The 17,408-nt window shown below is 36.5% G+C and overlaps 1 protein-coding gene across 1 annotated transcript; it reads right to left on the bottom strand.

Moving 5' to 3' along the window:
• Positions 1-7,554: 7,554 nt before the first annotated feature.
• Positions 7,555-15,310, bottom strand: LOC137238008 (uncharacterized). The gene is made up of 5 exons (XM_067762497.1): positions 15,063-15,310; positions 9,733-9,888; positions 9,504-9,641; positions 8,077-8,291; positions 7,555-8,012 (listed from the first exon to the last, which is right to left on the bottom strand). Exons 1-5 carry the CDS (start codon positions 15,183-15,185, stop codon positions 7,856-7,858), a joined length of 789 nt encoding a protein of 262 aa, XP_067618598.1. The 5' UTR covers positions 15,186-15,310; the 3' UTR covers positions 7,555-7,855.
• Positions 15,311-17,408: the final 2,098 nt, after the last annotated feature.

Raw genomic sequence — 17,408 nt, 5'->3', positions numbered from 1 at the left:
GGTCTTAGATGCTGTCGGCCTGTGTTATTTAAAAAAAATTATCATTTCTTTTCTTTTCGTTATTTTCGACAATGCGAGAAAAAAAAAACTGTTAATTGTGTGAATAAAACTATGCAAATCAATTTCAAAATTCCCGAATTTTTTTGGAGTATGCAATTCTGTATCCCAATCAAAGGTTGATAAGCGCAGTACAAATCTTTATGCTTCAAAGCTTCCGCAACCCAATTGTCAACCTCACCTACGCGAGGGGAATCCTGTTACAAATATGAATGTATCATATACATGTTTAGCAGGCGAGGCTCTGGCGAACTCTACACAACTTTAACTGGAGTTTACACTTGCACTGAAAAACCGGGCCTTAGAATGTGATACACTATCTATGTGCAAAATTTTAATTAAATCGGGATAGCCGTTTCCGAGATCTCTCGGACATACAAACAAATTTCACTCCTTTAAAGTAAGTACCTAGGCGACCGAGCTTTGCTCGGCAACGTTTCGTTGTGCTGGCAACGTTTCTCGAGTATCTTCATGCGCCGAATTATTAATTTCAAACATTTTTTTAGTTATACACTATGAAAGTCTCACAATTTTATTACATTCCAAAAACTTGCAAACTTCACGAATGACAACTATCAGTTAGTTTAATTAAATGTCAACTTACTTCCCTAAGCGCCATCTGTTGGTAAGTAGTTAAATGGGTAGATGTCGTTTTCAAATTGAACATATGCCTCTAGTGGTCAACGGTAGCAGATAACCATGGTGAGATATCTTTTTGCTATGGTGAGAAATCTTTCTAATAGTAATCTGTGAGAAATTGCAATTATTCATTTCATATTTGTCAAAAATATATTTTGCTAGAATTTGCACACGGTGCTTTGATATTGCATTTCAATTTTATTAGCGTGTGTGAAATTAAGAAAATTAAGTCGAATCATGTGTAAGATTTTTTTACGAAGATTTTAAACTTTAATATTCTCCTTTAAAGCTTTAATAGAATATGAGTAAGTAGAGTACTATTTCGTTTAACTAACCCTACCATAAATGGCAACCCTATTCAAAAATTTCCCTATTGTAAAGCGGAGTGAATTACCTTTCGTTTGATACCCGTATTGGCATATCTCAAGCAAGTTTTTTTTCATTTCGAATAGGTAGCAATCCTAAATGGCAACCCTACTCAAAAATGTCTCTGTTGTAATGCGGAATGAAATGCCTTTCGTTTGATACCCATATCGGCATATCTCATTCAATTTTTTTTTAATTTTGAATACGTGGCAACCCTAAATGCAACCCTGCTCAAAACTGTCCATATTGTAATGCGGAGTGAAATACCTTTCGTTTGATACCCATATCGGCATATCTCATGCAATCTTTTTTTTACATCGAATAGGTGGCAACCCTAACCAAAATGCCCCTATTGTAATGCGGAGTGAAATACCTTTTGTTTGATACCCATATCGGCATATCTCATGACATTTTTTTAAATTTCGAATAGGTGGCAACCTTTTGAAACATTCGGAGTGGCAACACCTAGGTAGAAAGTCTTAGAAGGTGATACATTATCTCTGTGCCAAATTTCATTTAAATCGGTTGAGCAGTTCCCGAGATCGCTCGGCTATACAAATATACAAGAATTGCTCGTTTAAAGTTATAAGATAAGATAAATAAAAAATGTATATTAGGAAGGGCTCAATTTCTAATTAAAAATATACTACCGATGGTCACGGAGGGGAGGAAGGGGGATAAAAAGTTGTAGAAAATGGGTCACGTAGTTTGGGTACGTTCCCTAACTTGGAAAAATGCGGCAATTTAAAAATCGGTTTGGTCCAATATCTAAAAAAATTATTTTGTCGAATAGTTTAATTATCACCTCATATCGTCAAAAATTTACATTCCAAGTATGTATTTACAATAAGGCTGGGTTACATAAAAAAACAAGGGCTAATGATGAGGTAACTGTCTGGTCATTAGTAGTGGTGTAAAATCATGTGTGTGTTCTCATTCTGAGAACGAAAATCGACATTGATTATGGCACAACGCCGAAACCGGGTTGTCTCGAAACCAAATTTGAAGGGATGACGGAATATCGTTCCAATATACATCACAAATAGTTTTCTTTGTGTGCTCACAGTCGTTTATTTTTTGCAAATTATTTTAATAAAATATAGCTAAACATGCCATGCTACAAGTCTCAAGTAGGGCGACCGTGGAATGACTTAAAACAATATTCGATGGATGCATAAGACTGAATCATGTACCGCACCCTTGGAGAACTGCTCGTGTAGCGGGGAAGATCGGTCACGTGTATCCCAAAGACTATAGACCCATTAGCTTAACATCATTTCTGCTCAAAACCTTTGAGAGGCTGATAGATGTGTACATAAAGTCCAACGTGGATCAAAAGCTGCTCTCCACAACACAGCATGCATACACCAAAGGCAAGTCGGTAGACACCGCATTGCATATGGTGGTAATAAGCATAGAGAAATCCCGGAATATAAGAGTATGCTCTAGGAGTCTTCTTGGACATTGCCGGGGCTTTCAATAATGTTGCGATTATGGATGGTCTTAATTACATTAAAGTACATCCTGCCTTAATCAGATGGATCGGCTATATGTTAAACTGCAGAAAGATTACATCACAATGGGGATTGTACGAGGCCACGAAATCAGTGGACAGGGGCACGCCGCAGGGAGGGGTGCTATCACCTCTGCTGTGGACGCTGGTCATCAACCAACTGCTCAGGCGATTCGATGAGGGACCCGTAAAACTTACGGGTTACGCAGATGACGTTGCAATTGTCATAAGTGGAAAGTGCCTTCCAACGATTAGGTCTTTGATGAATCGGGCGCTTCGGGATATTCATACCTGGGCATCTAATGTCGGGTTGAAAGGCAATGCGGAGAAGACGGATATGGTATTGTTTACAAAAAGGTACACGGTCCCAAATTGGACCAGGCCTAAGTTGTCTAGACTGTAAGCTGTCATGGAAGCTCAACGTGGAGGAGAGGGTCAAGAAGGCCCCAACGGCACTCTATGCATGTGAAAGAATGCTGGGGTGTACGTGGGGCCTATCGTCCTCTCTTTCTCATTGGGTTTTTACAGCGATTGTAACATACCTCAAAAAACAACCCCGACGGTTGCACTGTATGCCATTCTGCACATTCCACCTGTAGACCTGGTAGCAAAGAACAAAGCATTAACGACCGCAACCAGGCTCGGTGCCTCGGGGCAGCTAGAGCGCCGACCATATGGCCATAGTAGTATAGCGTCATCAATCACAAGACGAAAAGACTCTGATTCCCTATCTGCGCTTCGAGGGAGATCTTAAGGCCACAATAGTCCACCTCTATTGTCTATTGTGGTTGGCGCAAGGGTGCGCAAATGGCGGACGAGGCGATACATGTGTACACCGATGGTTCCAAAGTAGTGGAAGGAGTAGGGTCTTCGGTATACTGTGCTGATCCGGAAATAAGCAGATCCTACAGGCTGCCGGATTACTGTAGCGTTTTCCAAGCGGAAATATTAGCCGTAACCAAAGCAGTAGAAACCCTGGAAGAGAATAGATTAAGCTGCAATCGTGTTAACTTTTATATTGAAAGTCAAGCAGCAATTAAGGCAATAACCTCGCATAGCACAGCATCTAAATGCGTGTTAGAGTGTAAGCAGTCTCTGGAGAGAATCGGGACAGGGAGAAGCATACGTCTACATTGGGTCCCAGGGCATATGGGAATAGATGGGAATGAAAACGCGGACGAACTAGCTAAAAAGAGCGGATCCCTTGAAGCTTGCTCCGGAGACATCCCAATTAGATTGGGCGAGATTAAGCGAAGGCGAGAGGTGCACATGATCGACCAAGCGGGAAAGGTGTGGGTTCAAGCGCGGGGCTGTAAAGTGTCGAAGATTATGTGTAGGTCTTACAACCTTATACTAACAAAGTTGCTTCTATCATTAGAAAGAGAGGACTGTAGACTCATGACGGGTATTCTGACTGGACACTGCCTTCTGGCGTCACATGCCTTTAAATTAGGCTTGGTCAGTGATAGCAGATGTAGGAAGTGCGGGTTGGAGGAGGAAACGATCGAGCACGTTCTGTGCTCGTGCCCTGCACTTGCCAGGCTAAGACTCCAGCTATTAGGAGTGATACAGCTGTCAGATCTAGAAGCAGGAAGTGGCTTAAGTCCTAGGAAGCTTCTAGTATTTGCCAAGAGGACGGAGTTATTTTATAACAGGTCCTGGTTTTTGATAGGGTTTTTTCAGTTTGGTCGTGATCATGATATGCTCTTCATATCGTATAACATTGACCTCAGTTGTAAAACCACAACACATTTTTATTACAGAGATTTTAAATCAGTTAATCTATCTGAGCTTTTGTATGAGGATGGTATTTTGCATTGGAATAGTGTCTGGTTCCTTCCTGATATAAATCTTAAGCTTAATTTCCAAATTACACAAATTTTATACTTATTTGATAAATATGTTCCACTCAAGGAAGTGAAAATAAAAACCAAGAAACAACCGTGGTTTACTAATGAAGTAATGTCGGCTATCAAAGTGCGTAATAAGTGGTACAACTGTTGGAAGCAAGATAATTCAGAGACGGTTTGGGAGTTGTATCGCCAAGCCAGAAATCACGCCACGTTATTAGTCAGAAATTCCAAGAGACGATTTTTCCAGGCTAAACTTGATACTGGTTTGCCAGTAAAAAGTCTGTGGAAAAATCTAAACACTCTGGGCATTGGGGGAAAATTAAATCAGAATGTGACTTGGACCCTGATAATATGAATGATTACTTCTTGCAGTCGTGCAAATTCCAGAATAATGTGGACTTTAAAATAAATGAAACATTGGTTTATAAACAAGTAAATTTATTTCAGTTTAGTGCAGTTACAGAAGACGATGTATTAAATTAGTAATCCAATGCATAGCCCCAACGCTGACTTATATTATCAACTTTTCTATAACGACATCAACCTTTCCCAGCTCGTAGAAGATAGCGAAAGTCTTTCCAGTTGCTAAGAAACCGTCGGCTACATTATTGACAGATTTTCGCCCGATCAGCATATTGCCAGTATTGTCAAAAATCTGGGAGAAATTAGCTGCTGTACAAATCACAGAGTACCTTAATGCCAATGGACTAAGTGAAAATCAGTCGAGTTACAGAGCATTCCATAGTTGCAATACCGCCTTGCTTAAAATTATTGAAGACATTCGTCCAGCGTATGACCGAGGTGATTTAACTGTTCTGGCGCTTTTAGATTTTTCCAAAGCTTTCGATACAGTGGATCATTCCATTCTTTTAATAAAACTAAGTAAATACTTCGGTTTCTCATGTAGTGCTGTGAGGTTGCTAGAAAATTATCTACGTAATCGGTGGCAGAAAGTAGTGGTCGGCAACAGTTGCTCGGAAATGAAGCGTCTTGATTCGGGGGTGCCTTAGGGATCAATACTTGGTCCGATTTTGTTTACGATGTTTATTAATGATATGACTTATTGCTGCAGGATATCGATACACTTCTATGCTGATGACGCTTAGGTATATTTATCTCGCCCGATTGGTTTATCAGAGGACTTAGTTTTCAGGATGAATGAAGACCTTGAAAGCATCTCTTCCTGGGCAAATGATAACAAACTAAATCTTAACGCGTTTAAGACAAAGGCCACATGTTTTACATATTCCTGGCAATTGGTTGACACATTGCCATAACTTTCCTTTCAAGGCACGTCAATCTGTTATGAGCCTGTTGTTACTAGTCTTGGGTTTAAATTAAATTCTTATCTTGGGTGCAAGGACCATATAAACTATATTTTGAGCAAAATATACTTTGTATTAAGAAAGTTGTAGTACACTGCGGACTTTGTGCCAATCAATGTTAAATTAAAGCTGGTCAAAACTCTTATAGTTCCACTGATATCATTTGGGGCGACCGTATTCAGCAATATTGATTGTGAGTCACAGAGAAAGTTGCAACTTGCTTTAAATAACTGTGCTAGATATATTTTTTCCAAACGCAAATTTGACCATAGTTCTCCATCAAAATCTTTAATTGCAGCCTTGTAAATTTTTTAAATTACCGCAATTTAGTCTTCTTAAATGAACTTATTCATAGAAGGCAGCCTGATTATCTTTTTAGAAATCTAAGTTTCTCTCGATCAGACAGAACTTGCAATCTTATTGCTCCATGGTATAGATATCTCACATCATCTAGAACATTTTTTGTTAGTGCTGTAAAACTTTGGAACTCATTACCAAATAAAATTAAAAATGAACGCTATAGTAGACGCTTTAAATTGGCATTATTTGAATATTTGCAATAGCAGGAAAAAGTATATAACTGTTTCCACAACTTCATTTTATTAATATTGTACAATTAAATTATCTATATAGTCAATCTATCCATACAATACACATAAATACATGTCTAGTATGATTTATATAATTTTTCTTCTCCTTTTTTTTTGCTGTCATAGCTCACTTAAAAAAAAAAAAAAAAAACTTGTATAGTTAAGTAATTTATTATTATTATTATTATTATTATTATTTTGTAATCGTTTTTTAACATATATACGTACTAGTTTTATTTCCAAATGTTGATGTACTTTAAGAGACAATAGTCTTACTTGTACAAATTATTAAATAAATTGAATTAAAACAAACTTCTGGTAACACTACGGACTCAGTCTATGTTAGGTCCTCATGTACCGGCCAGTTCAACCTAATCTAACCTAGCTAAACAAAAGCACTACGACCAAAATGCCCGAATCTCCCATCTTTACAACCAAAACTTTATTTATAGATTTGGTTTCCAAATAAGAGCGAAAAAGGGACCCGTACATAAAAACAGCATTTAGAGATATATATAATTAAGTTTCCCTTTTAATACAGGGCCTTTTGCTTCATTAAGCGAACATCTGTCAGCAGCCCCAAAAAATATTTCGTTTTTACAAAAAATAATATTCTTGTTTGGCGACCTTATACAAAAAATATTTAAAATGGAAATCAGCCGCTTCCTTCTCAACTATGAGTGCAATCAAAATAAAATGCATGTGCAACTACCCATAAATGTTGCACCTAACCAAATATGTGCCTATTTTCGAAAAAGCAATATTATCTATTGCAGCAAATGCAGCAAAAATTTAATTCTGATTTTTTTTTTTGTAAATTTTTGAAAATAATTTATTTTTGATTGTCATTTGTTACATTGACAATGAAATTTGAAGCACCAAGCAAAACCGACTGGATTTTTCACTCGATTAGGCATTCAATAATGAGATAATTAAGAATTTGTATTTTGTATGGAAGATTGAGTTCGATTAGGGCTTTAATGTAGAAAACTTGGCTAATTATTTCATTAAGCCGATGTGTGAAACTGGCATAATAACGTTACTACTGCTATAAAAACCTGTATCTTGATAATCGATACTTGCAATTACCACCATGTCGATACTTCATATTCGTTATCGTGTTTCCACTAGAAACATAGCCTCGTAAGCATACTCCGTAACACAGTCTGAGGTTTTTGATAACATTTCAAAATGAATGAAAAAGCAGCATAATAGATTCAATCTGTTTTATTGACACTCTTGTTTCACTTATTTCTGTTAAATTTTAAATCGCTAGCATTACAAATTCGCAATGTTTCCTCAAAAATCGTTATGACCCAACATTTTCATATCTTATATAAAAAGCGTGCCTTATAAGTATTGTAGAAAAATACAAGTGTTTTTAAGTTCACTAAAAAATGTATCCCCGTGTGATTTTACAGTGACTATTAAAGAGAGGAATGTTATAACAGTTTCCTGAGTACTATGATAAGTATTTAGTGCAGTGTTGTTGCATATACATAATTGATGGTGTCATTGCTTGCTATTGTTTGCTGTTTCTAAATTGTTTGCTTTTTGTTCTGGTTGTGATGATGTGTCTTTTGCACGCAGGTCATATGTTAGTAGAGTTTTCATAACAGTCAAACTACTACCGATTATTTGTTTTTGATAAATTTGGCGTGTCGCAAAGCTGAAAGGGAAATAATTTCACACAATCATTTATTATAATTAATTTATCCATGTATATAAATTACCCCATATTATCATAAAAATCGCGTTCATCTTCTTGCCATTCCGAAATAGTGCATTCTAAGGATGTACAACCATTGTTTACACATGTTTTACATACAAGATTTAGCATTGGCTCCGCCACTCTATGAAAAGGATATCCGGGCGCCACAGCAAAACGATACAACCAAGCAGCATTGTAAAGTGAGATATGCTTTTTCACACAAAGCGTGGCAACTATCTGAAAAAATGATAAAATTAAAAAAAATAATAGGAGTACATTGTCAACGGTGAAGCAAATGTAGACGATCTATTTATACGAGCCGGACCCGTGCGCATCTTGCGCAGCCAATATAAAAGTATCTTATCAAATATCAAAAGAAATCAGCTGTTCTATAAATCAATTCTTGCGCTGCCTTCTGTCGTATAAGAGCAACTCACGGTAATGCAGTGCAAATATTCACAATAGTGCCAATAGTACAAATAGATTTCTTTTTGTGCCCACAACCGTTTATTTTTAACAAATTATTTTAATAAAATATAGCTAAACAAAAGCTCTACGACCAAAATTGTCCAAAGCTCTCTAATAGCCCGAATCTCCATCTTCACAACCAAAACTTTATTTATAGATTTGGATTCCAAATAAGAGCGAAAAAGGGACCCGTACATAAAAACAGCAATTAGAAATATTATATATGATTATTTTGCGGCTCAAGGTTAAGTTCACTACCTATCAGGCAAATTTGTTCAAAACGAGGTATTATGTATCGACCTTATTCAAGGCTCTTGAATAACGCTAATCTCAGAATTTCTGGCAATAATGCCTTAACTCGAGAATCTTGAATGTCGGAATAATAACTGCAATCTAATGCCAATTTCACACATCGGCTTAATGAAATAATTAGTTAAGTTTTCTACATTAAAGCCCTAATTGAACTCAATCTTCCATACAAAATACAAATTCTTAATTATCTCATTATTGCTTTATTGAATGCCTAATCGAGTGAAAAATCCAGTCGGTTTTGCTTGGTGCTTCGATTTTCATTGTCAATGTAACAAATGACAATCAAAAATAATTTATTTCAATAATTTACAAAAAATAGAAAAACACGAAAAAAATACAAAATTTAATTTTCGCTGCATTTGCTGCAAAAGATAATATGAATTTTTGGAAAATAGGCACTTATTTGGTTGGGTGCAACATCTATGGGTAGTTGCGGATGCATTTTATTTTGATTGCATTTATAGTTAACAAGGAAACGACTGATTTCTATTTTAACTATTTTTTGTAAAAACGAAATATTTTTTGGGGCTGCTGACAGATGTTCGCTTAATGAAGCAAAAGGCCCTGTATGAAAAGGGAAACTTAATTATTTCATTAAATAGAATTGTGATTCGATTAAGTTTCTGTGTGAAAACGGTATAAAATACAACCGAATCGATCTTTATTTACCTTTTTTCTAAATTTGTTTTTGTGTGCTTGTTCATATGGTGATTCATCTAAAAATATTTGATATGACGCTTCGCGCGGTTTAAGTCGAAATATAAATGGCTCATAGCATTCTGCTACTAAAGATTGTGAAGGTTTTATCTATTGATACAAAAAATGTTGTTTATATAATAAATGATAACAAGAATAAAGGTATTAATGTAATTTCGCAGTGTTTAAACCATTTATTTACCTTCATCAGTTCCACCGCTTTCGAGTAAAATGAAAAATAGGTGAATGTGAATAGAAAAAATATGCAGCCAGGTATAGCCATAGCACAAAAGTGTAATGGTACTCCAACGAAAATGAATAGAATCGCCCATGTTATTATAATGAATTGGAGAGTTACCTAAAAAAATTTTTATCAGATAATAAATACATGTATATGGATATTTGTGCAAAGATATGCGAAATATTCGTTTCATAGCCTTATGGACAAAATAATAGGCGTATACCAATTCCATCATTACAAGATTTTGCAAACGAAAACAAATTTTGAGTGGTAGCATCAGCAATTTCATTAACTTATACTAAATATTGTGGCGAATATTAGCAGTTCTATACATCACTATGCTGCTAGTAAATAAATGCATAACAACAGCAAATTAAACAGCCACACATATGTAAAGTAAACATCAAAGCAAGCTGCCACACATACATGTAAACCGCTACGCTAACAGCAAAGATAATATTTCACATACATACTGTGACGAATATTACCAACACCAAGGGATACTATCATCTCTAAGCCGATACTAAGCAGTCACTTGTATCTACATAAACAAATCAATCATTATGTCTACACATATGTACGTACACGCAGCGGAGAGAAACGCACAAACACATGCATATATCTTATCTGAGATGCTCACAAAAATAGGCAATCATTTGTGCAAGTATCACTAACATATACACGCGCATATGAGAAGCTATAAACGAGCATCTGTAGTTATAGCTGGTAACTAAGTAGTAAATTCTAGAAACGCCTAGAATTATGCGAACGAGGAAATCGAAGAGTATAAAAGATCGCAAACTGAGCAATCATGTGCGTTTGTAAATATGAAGAAACTTGAAGAACTGTTATAAACATTCTTACATACTTGCTTACATATTTTGTGTAGTATTCATTTGTTAAATTTCAGTTTTTAACTGTGAAAAATGTTAGAAAAGTACAGCGAGTGGGAAAAACAATTTCATTTGCAAAGGGTGACAGCACCCTTAGCCAAAGCAATAGTCAAATTGTTCTTCTTATGCTGTGCTTGCCACAAAAGTTTGGGAGTTGGCAATTTTTTCTGTCAGATGGCGCCAGAATCGCTCAATCTGCCGTTCTCCATGAAAATTCGTGCAGTCTACTCATAATGCATAAGATCGAGTTAAACGCATCTATATGAAAAACTGATTATGTGACGGGGCTTTTAGGAGAAATGGGTGAAGAAGGTATCCGAAGGTATAAAAGCAGCACAAGCTGAGGAATAAGGAATCAGTTTGGTTTTAACATGCTTTTATTGAAGTACGCGAGTATTATAATTGTGAAGTACTACTACAGTGGGTTCGTAAATAAAGGAGATATTGCTACACTGAATATTTGAGTTGTTTATTCGACAGTACAGCTATTCGAACGATAGATCAGACGATGCAAAATAATCAGAATTTCCAAAAAATTCGTTACAATATATAGAAATCATAGCAGTTCATAAAATGAAATGCTTTCATAATAATAAAATTTCATTTGGTCAAAATAATAGGTGTATGAAACTTTTCTTCGAGCTTAATAAAGTAAACCATTCAATTATAGTTCCTTACTGTACGTGTTTTCTGATTCAGCGATATCTGCTACATGTTTTATGTAACTTTGCCTATTCTATAGGCCATAGTTTAATTATTTTTTAGCAGGTTTTCAATCCCATCCCAATTCTTCGTCCTATACCTAAAATTGCTTGTTGTTTTGAAATGAAAAGGATACTAATCTTTTGTTAAGATCAGTCCACAAGTTCTCAATCGGGTTGAGGTCAGGGAATTGACTTGACCACGGAATACTTGTCATATTTGCATTTCTGAACCTCTAGGGTACTTTCGTTAATATGTAAACTATATTTTTATATTTTTTATTTAGATTAATATTTTAAATATTAATGAAGTTTAATTTTTATATATTTTATTAACTATCAAAAATGTTCTTTTAGAAACATTCAAAATTTTCATTAACACATCTACACTTGATCTTTTTCTGCTTTGTTTTTTATACTTGACTTGTTATACGGTAAGACAAGGTCAGGGTTAGTTTAAAAAATTTGTCAAAAACGTGTGAGTTTGACCCCTCGTGCCAGGTTAACTCTGAGTTAAAAATTTAACTTGCCATTCTGCAAGCTGGCCTTAATTTTAGTATATTTATAATCAAGTTTAAATTGCTTAATGCAAATTTTTGAATGTAACAAAAAGAAAATCTTAGATAACTAGACATAATATGAAAATATTTATGTATATAATCAAAATAAAATATGCAAATATAATGCCAATTTCACACAGAGGCTTAATGAAATAATTAGTCAAGTGTTCTACATTAAAGACCTAATTGAACTCAATACAAAATACAAATTCTTATACCGTTTTCACACAGAAACCTAATCGAATAAAAATTCTATTTAATGAAATAATTACGTTTCCCTTTTCATACAGGGCCTTTTGCTTCATTAAGCGAACATCTGTCAGCAGCCCCAAAAAAATATTTCGTTTTTACAAAAAATAGTTAAAATGGAAATCAGGCGTTTCCTTCTTACCTATGACTACAATCAAAATAAAATGCATTCGCAACTACCCATAAATGTTGCACCTAACCAAATATATGCCTATTTTCCAAAAAGCCATATTATCTGTTGCAGCAAATGCAGCGAAAATTAAATTTTGAATTTTTTCGTGTTTTAATATTTTTCGTAAATTATTGAAAATAATTTATTTTTGATTCTATTTGTTACATTGACAATAAAATTCGAAGCACCAAGAAAAACCGACTGGATCATGATACAAAAAATGGAGGTAGTTCCATTTAGTGTTACGTTAGCCACTTGACTTTTGCGGGGACAATGACAAGTTCACCAAAAACAACCTACCAGATTGAAAAATTTTACGAATTTTAGAATTGCGATTCGATTAAGTTGCTGTGTGAAAACGGTATAAGATCGCGGGATCGAATCGAGCTCAAGGCCTAACAATAATTATTTTATCGTTATTATTGATATGATACATTTTTTTAAATGAAAATTTTTTTTAATTAAAAAAAAATTTAGACAACTGCTGAAGCTCGTTCATAGATCCTTTTCGGAACTGCATTTGCTTCATCGGCAACGTTTAGGCGCCACAGCTATAACCAGTCGACGACACTAAGTTTCTTATGGAAGAATTACGGCTGTAATGGCCTAGGCAATATTGTAACGAATTTAGAGAAATTCCGCTTATTTAAAACATTCTTCTAACATTCGAATCGCTAAGCTGTTGAATAAATCACTCCAATATTCCGTATTGCAAACTTGTCTTTATTTAGGTTACTTTGTGAGTAGTACTTCACAATTATACTTCACAATCAACAGCGCGCTTAAATCAAAACTGATTCGTTATTACTCAGCTTGCGCTGCTTTTATACTCTTGGTTTCCTCGTTCACCAAATTCTCCCAAGGTCTAGTAATTTCGCTAACAGTTGTAGCTCATGCTTGGTTAGTTACCAGCTATATACATGTATATCTGTAGTCCACGCTTCTCCCATAGCCATATGTGTGTGTATGTGTCAGTAACTACTTCGGCTGATAACTACATATTTGTGTGTGTGAGAAATCTCTTCGTCGCCTTCTACATAAGAGTGGCCGCTTTGTTGTTGTTGTGCATTTATTTAGTAGCAGTTTACTGATGCTAATATCCGCCACAATATCTAACCGCTCAAAACAGTCGGGTACAGCACTACTACTGTAGCAACAATCCCAATACCTACGGTTAGTGTGTTATTGTTGAATGATGTAACCTTTTGCTTTGCAAGCTTATAAAATATTTGGCGGATTTTGAAAATCTGGTCGATGGTAGATTTACCAGGTTGTTGTTGTTGTAGGAGTGCTTCGGCCCATCCAGTAGGCGCGACCGATCACAAATTGTCATCAATATCCTCTAACGGGAGTTCAAGGATACTTGCAGTTTCAACAGGGGTATACCATAGTGAGAGGGGTGTTAGAGGCGTTGGTTCCACATTACAATTGAAAATATGGTTGGTGTCATGTGGGGACACATTGCACGCAGGAAATACATTTTGTATGACGGGTTTGATTCTGGATATGTAAGAGTTTAACCTGATTCAGTACCCAGATCGAAGTTAGGCTGGAGTGACGCGCTTTTCCCTAGGGAGAGTCGTTCCTCTTCTGCAAGTTCTGGGTATTTTTCTTTAAGAACTGAATTCGCCGGGTAATTCCTGGCATAGAGATCCGACGCCCGTTTGTGGATATTACTGAGGACCTGCTTGTGCATTTTTGCTTCATGCGGCTGTGTTCTCAGGGCAGTATTTCCTCATAATGCTTACGGAGATGGACTCTTAAGCCCTGGGGAGGTGTGGCCTCATAAGTCAGATGTCTGTTGGCATGTCCAGGTTTCTGGGTATTCTACAGAAACTGTTTGTTCAGCATTTCATTTCTCTGTCACAGTCGGTAGCGTATTGCCATCGAGAAGTGTTCCCTCTATAATCTAAGTACTGTCTGGACATCGGTTAAAAGGTCGCCCTTTTCGTTCTTACATGAGTTTGGCCCGCACTTGAAACCTTCCGTCTGTCGCCGAATTTGCGTGCGTTATTCCTAGTGGCTAGCAGCTAAAGTTCCGTAATGACGTCTTTCTGCTTTTTCGTTCCTGAAAAGACGCGGCATTCTTCATACCAGTAGTTTTTCGCAGGTAACCAATTTTTTGCGCGGCGGCAGTACGAAGTGCTTTAGAGATATGCTCCCACTGCTCCTGCATTCCGTTGTTGTTGTTGTAGCAGTAATACTGGTTGACTTATGCTCTCAGCGAGGTGTTTTTTGTTCTAAAAACGAACGCTAGCTGCTGTGGCGGGATTCAAGGGGTTGTGTAGCGCAATATATTGCTTATCCAAAACAATTGTCAAGCTCCTTATGGAACTTGGGGTGTGGTAGGGAGGGATGGCCTGAAGGTTTAATGTGGCATATAAATTGTTCTCGAGATGGCCGGGCTAGTAACTTAAAGGTGCTGTGTTACCGGAGCGTACCGGATCCGTATCCGGCAAAGGACTATCACATCGATAACATTCCCCAAAGCCTTCGGCGATTAACCTTATCGCTACAACAACAACAACAGCTGCTATAGCCATCAGCTCTTGTGACCACAGATATAAAAATACGTTCATATTAATAATTGACATATCCTTAAATTCAGCTAAGCAAAGTCTTAGGCCGTTTTTTAGCTTTCAACTAGCACAAGCCTTGTAGGAAAATTAGTTCAGGGACAAGTGTTTAATTAATCTAAATTAAAGGACATACATACCTCCCTAAAGCAAAAGCAATAAAAAGACTTATTGACGAAGGACATAATATAATCTCGTACAACTTCTTGACATTTTAGTTCATCATCATCACGGTAATTACGAATCACAATAAAGGGCTGCATCTGTTAAACAGATTGTTCACTTCTTTTATCTTTCTTTTTATCTCATAAAGCCGGAAATCGGAATGGAGAATTTGCAAAAATGCACTTAATAAATAAATAAAAATAAAATTGGGATGGAACTGATGAGAGCAAACGCTTTGTACACTAATCGATTATAGTAAACAAAAGTGGAGCGACATTAACCCTTGTAACAGAGCTTATTCATTTAACCTTTCAAATACGGTAAGATAAGACTTCGTTGCAAAATAATCGGACGAAGCACGTGTAAGGCAAGGTGCACACGAGGCTACGCGTCATAGACGCGTACAAGATATTTCATATAGCTACAATTTCTCCACGCCTCAAGATCTGCACATGAAGCTACTTTCGAGCGTCGCTACAAAAAGCAAACTGCTATTGAAAAAAATAAAAAATTAAATATCTTCAGCTATATCCGCCCCGAAACCAAAGGAAAATAGGTATTAAACGTTGTTTGCATCCCCGTGTCTTTCTAAATTATGAAAGGCAATTTTAAACCACCGCGGACTAGAGAAAAGGGTGATTTCTAGTTTCCAACACTTTTTAGCCTTTAAACGCTTCAACAAAGTCTAACTAAGCTGTTGTGGTGTTTAATACCCTTTTTCGCTTTGGTAATATACCTTTCACGCACTTTTATTAACTAAAGTAATATTTTTTAACTAATTACACAAATTTTCATACAAAAAAATGTAAACAAACATCTTGTTCTTCCTTTTTTTCAAGCGTACATACGCTCAGCGACCAACATGCTTAGCTACACGAACATTTCATGCTTTGTTCGGCATCAAAGCGTACAAATTTCGCCTGCAGCGTCTATGACTCGTAGCCTCGTGTGCACCTTGTCTAACGTTTGTGTTATGTTCATACACTAATATGGACTATTGGTAAACGTCTCTAGAACAGCGGTCGACTGCTAAGAAGCGTCCAAAAATATTGGAAAATGTGTGAAACGGGTATTTTAACTCTATTCGGAGCTATTTGCTTTTGAAGCTGGCATTTTCATTTGGTTGTTATAATTTTGTAGTACACAGGACAAACATATGAATACAAAGGAATTTTGAATGGATTTTGATCCCACACCATTGGTGAACAACTAGGCTAATATCGCTGATGCAATTTCCGTTGTATCACGCACGCACATATTCGGTAAATGGGTCAGTTTTCCCACGATCGCACAAATGCTTTTCACGCACTTTGCATTTTTTTATAAATATGGCAGCACCGCTGCCTCTGGGGCATTTTTTAAACTTTATCCCTGCCGCGGCAGCCTTTAGTGTATTTTGCACTGGAGCGATGGAACAGTTGGCCGAAACTACAAATTTTCTTCCGAGATTTTATTTAAAATATTATTTTTATTATTTTCCTAAGTGACATTTAATTATTTCAAATAATAATGTTACCGTTTGGCTCAAATTTTGTATAAAAATTCCCGTCGTGCAGCTGAAATTAATTATGAAATTGAGCAATGTCAACACTCTAAAATACTTTGCAGCAGAGGTGGACTGTAAATACACGAACAAAAATATCGGAGGAAAAGAGCGTTTACACCACAGTATCAATAATTATTTTGCAAATATCTCTTAACAAAGCACCCCTCATCGTTCCACACATCCAAGATCTATTTGAAGCAATTATCATCGTGTGGACGTGGAAAACTTTCAATCAGTTTCTTCAACCCTTCTGTTATTTCATAATCCCCCAGCGAGTTAGAGGGTCAGCTCTTCATGGAACTTGAGAGTTGGGAGGGAGGGATGAACTGAAGGCTTAATTTGGCCATATAAATCGTTCCATAAATGGTCGGACTAGCACCTTAATGGTGCTGTGTTACCGGAGTGTACCGGATCTGTATCCGGCAAAGGACCATCACATCGATAACACTCTCCAAGGCCTTGGGGGAGAAATCTTATCGCTACAACAACAGCAACAGTAGACGTGGAACGAGGGGAGCTTCTGTAAGAACAAGATAGCAAACAACAGAACAGTTCCATAGCTGGCAATACACATTTAGCGTAGAAGATCATGGCGGAACGATACAAGGTGGCAGCATGGGACAGCTGATTAGAACCTTTTTTTATTTGATTTGATACATCAACTTCCGGCGTAGTACGATTTTGACATTTGTCCATCGAATTTACAAAAACAAAGTACATGGAATTTTTATTTATGTTTGTAGGTATGTCACCATGCTGCCACCTTGTATCGTTC

The sequence above is a fragment of the Eurosta solidaginis genome, chromosome 1, assembly GCF_040869045.1.
Source record: "Eurosta solidaginis isolate ZX-2024a chromosome 1, ASM4086904v1, whole genome shotgun sequence".
NCBI classification, from domain to species: domain Eukaryota; kingdom Metazoa; phylum Arthropoda; class Insecta; order Diptera; family Tephritidae; genus Eurosta; species Eurosta solidaginis.
Note: the sequence above shows the minus strand (reverse complement) of the source record. Positions and strands in the feature narration are given on the sequence as shown.

Excerpts from the sequence above, each read along its gene's own strand:
- LOC137238008 (XM_067762497.1), bottom strand. The coding sequence starts at position 15,185 with ATGCAGCCCTTTATTGTGATTCGTAATTACCGTGATGATGATGAACTA. Across the intron at positions 9,642-9,732 it reads AAGCGGTGGAACTGATGAAG|ATAAAACCTTCACAATCTTT; the intron begins GTAAATAAATGG and ends TTGTATCAATAG. Across the intron at positions 8,292-9,503 it reads AAAACAAATTTAGAAAAAAG|ATAGTTGCCACGCTTTGTGT; the intron begins GTAAATAAAGAT and ends TCATTTTTTCAG.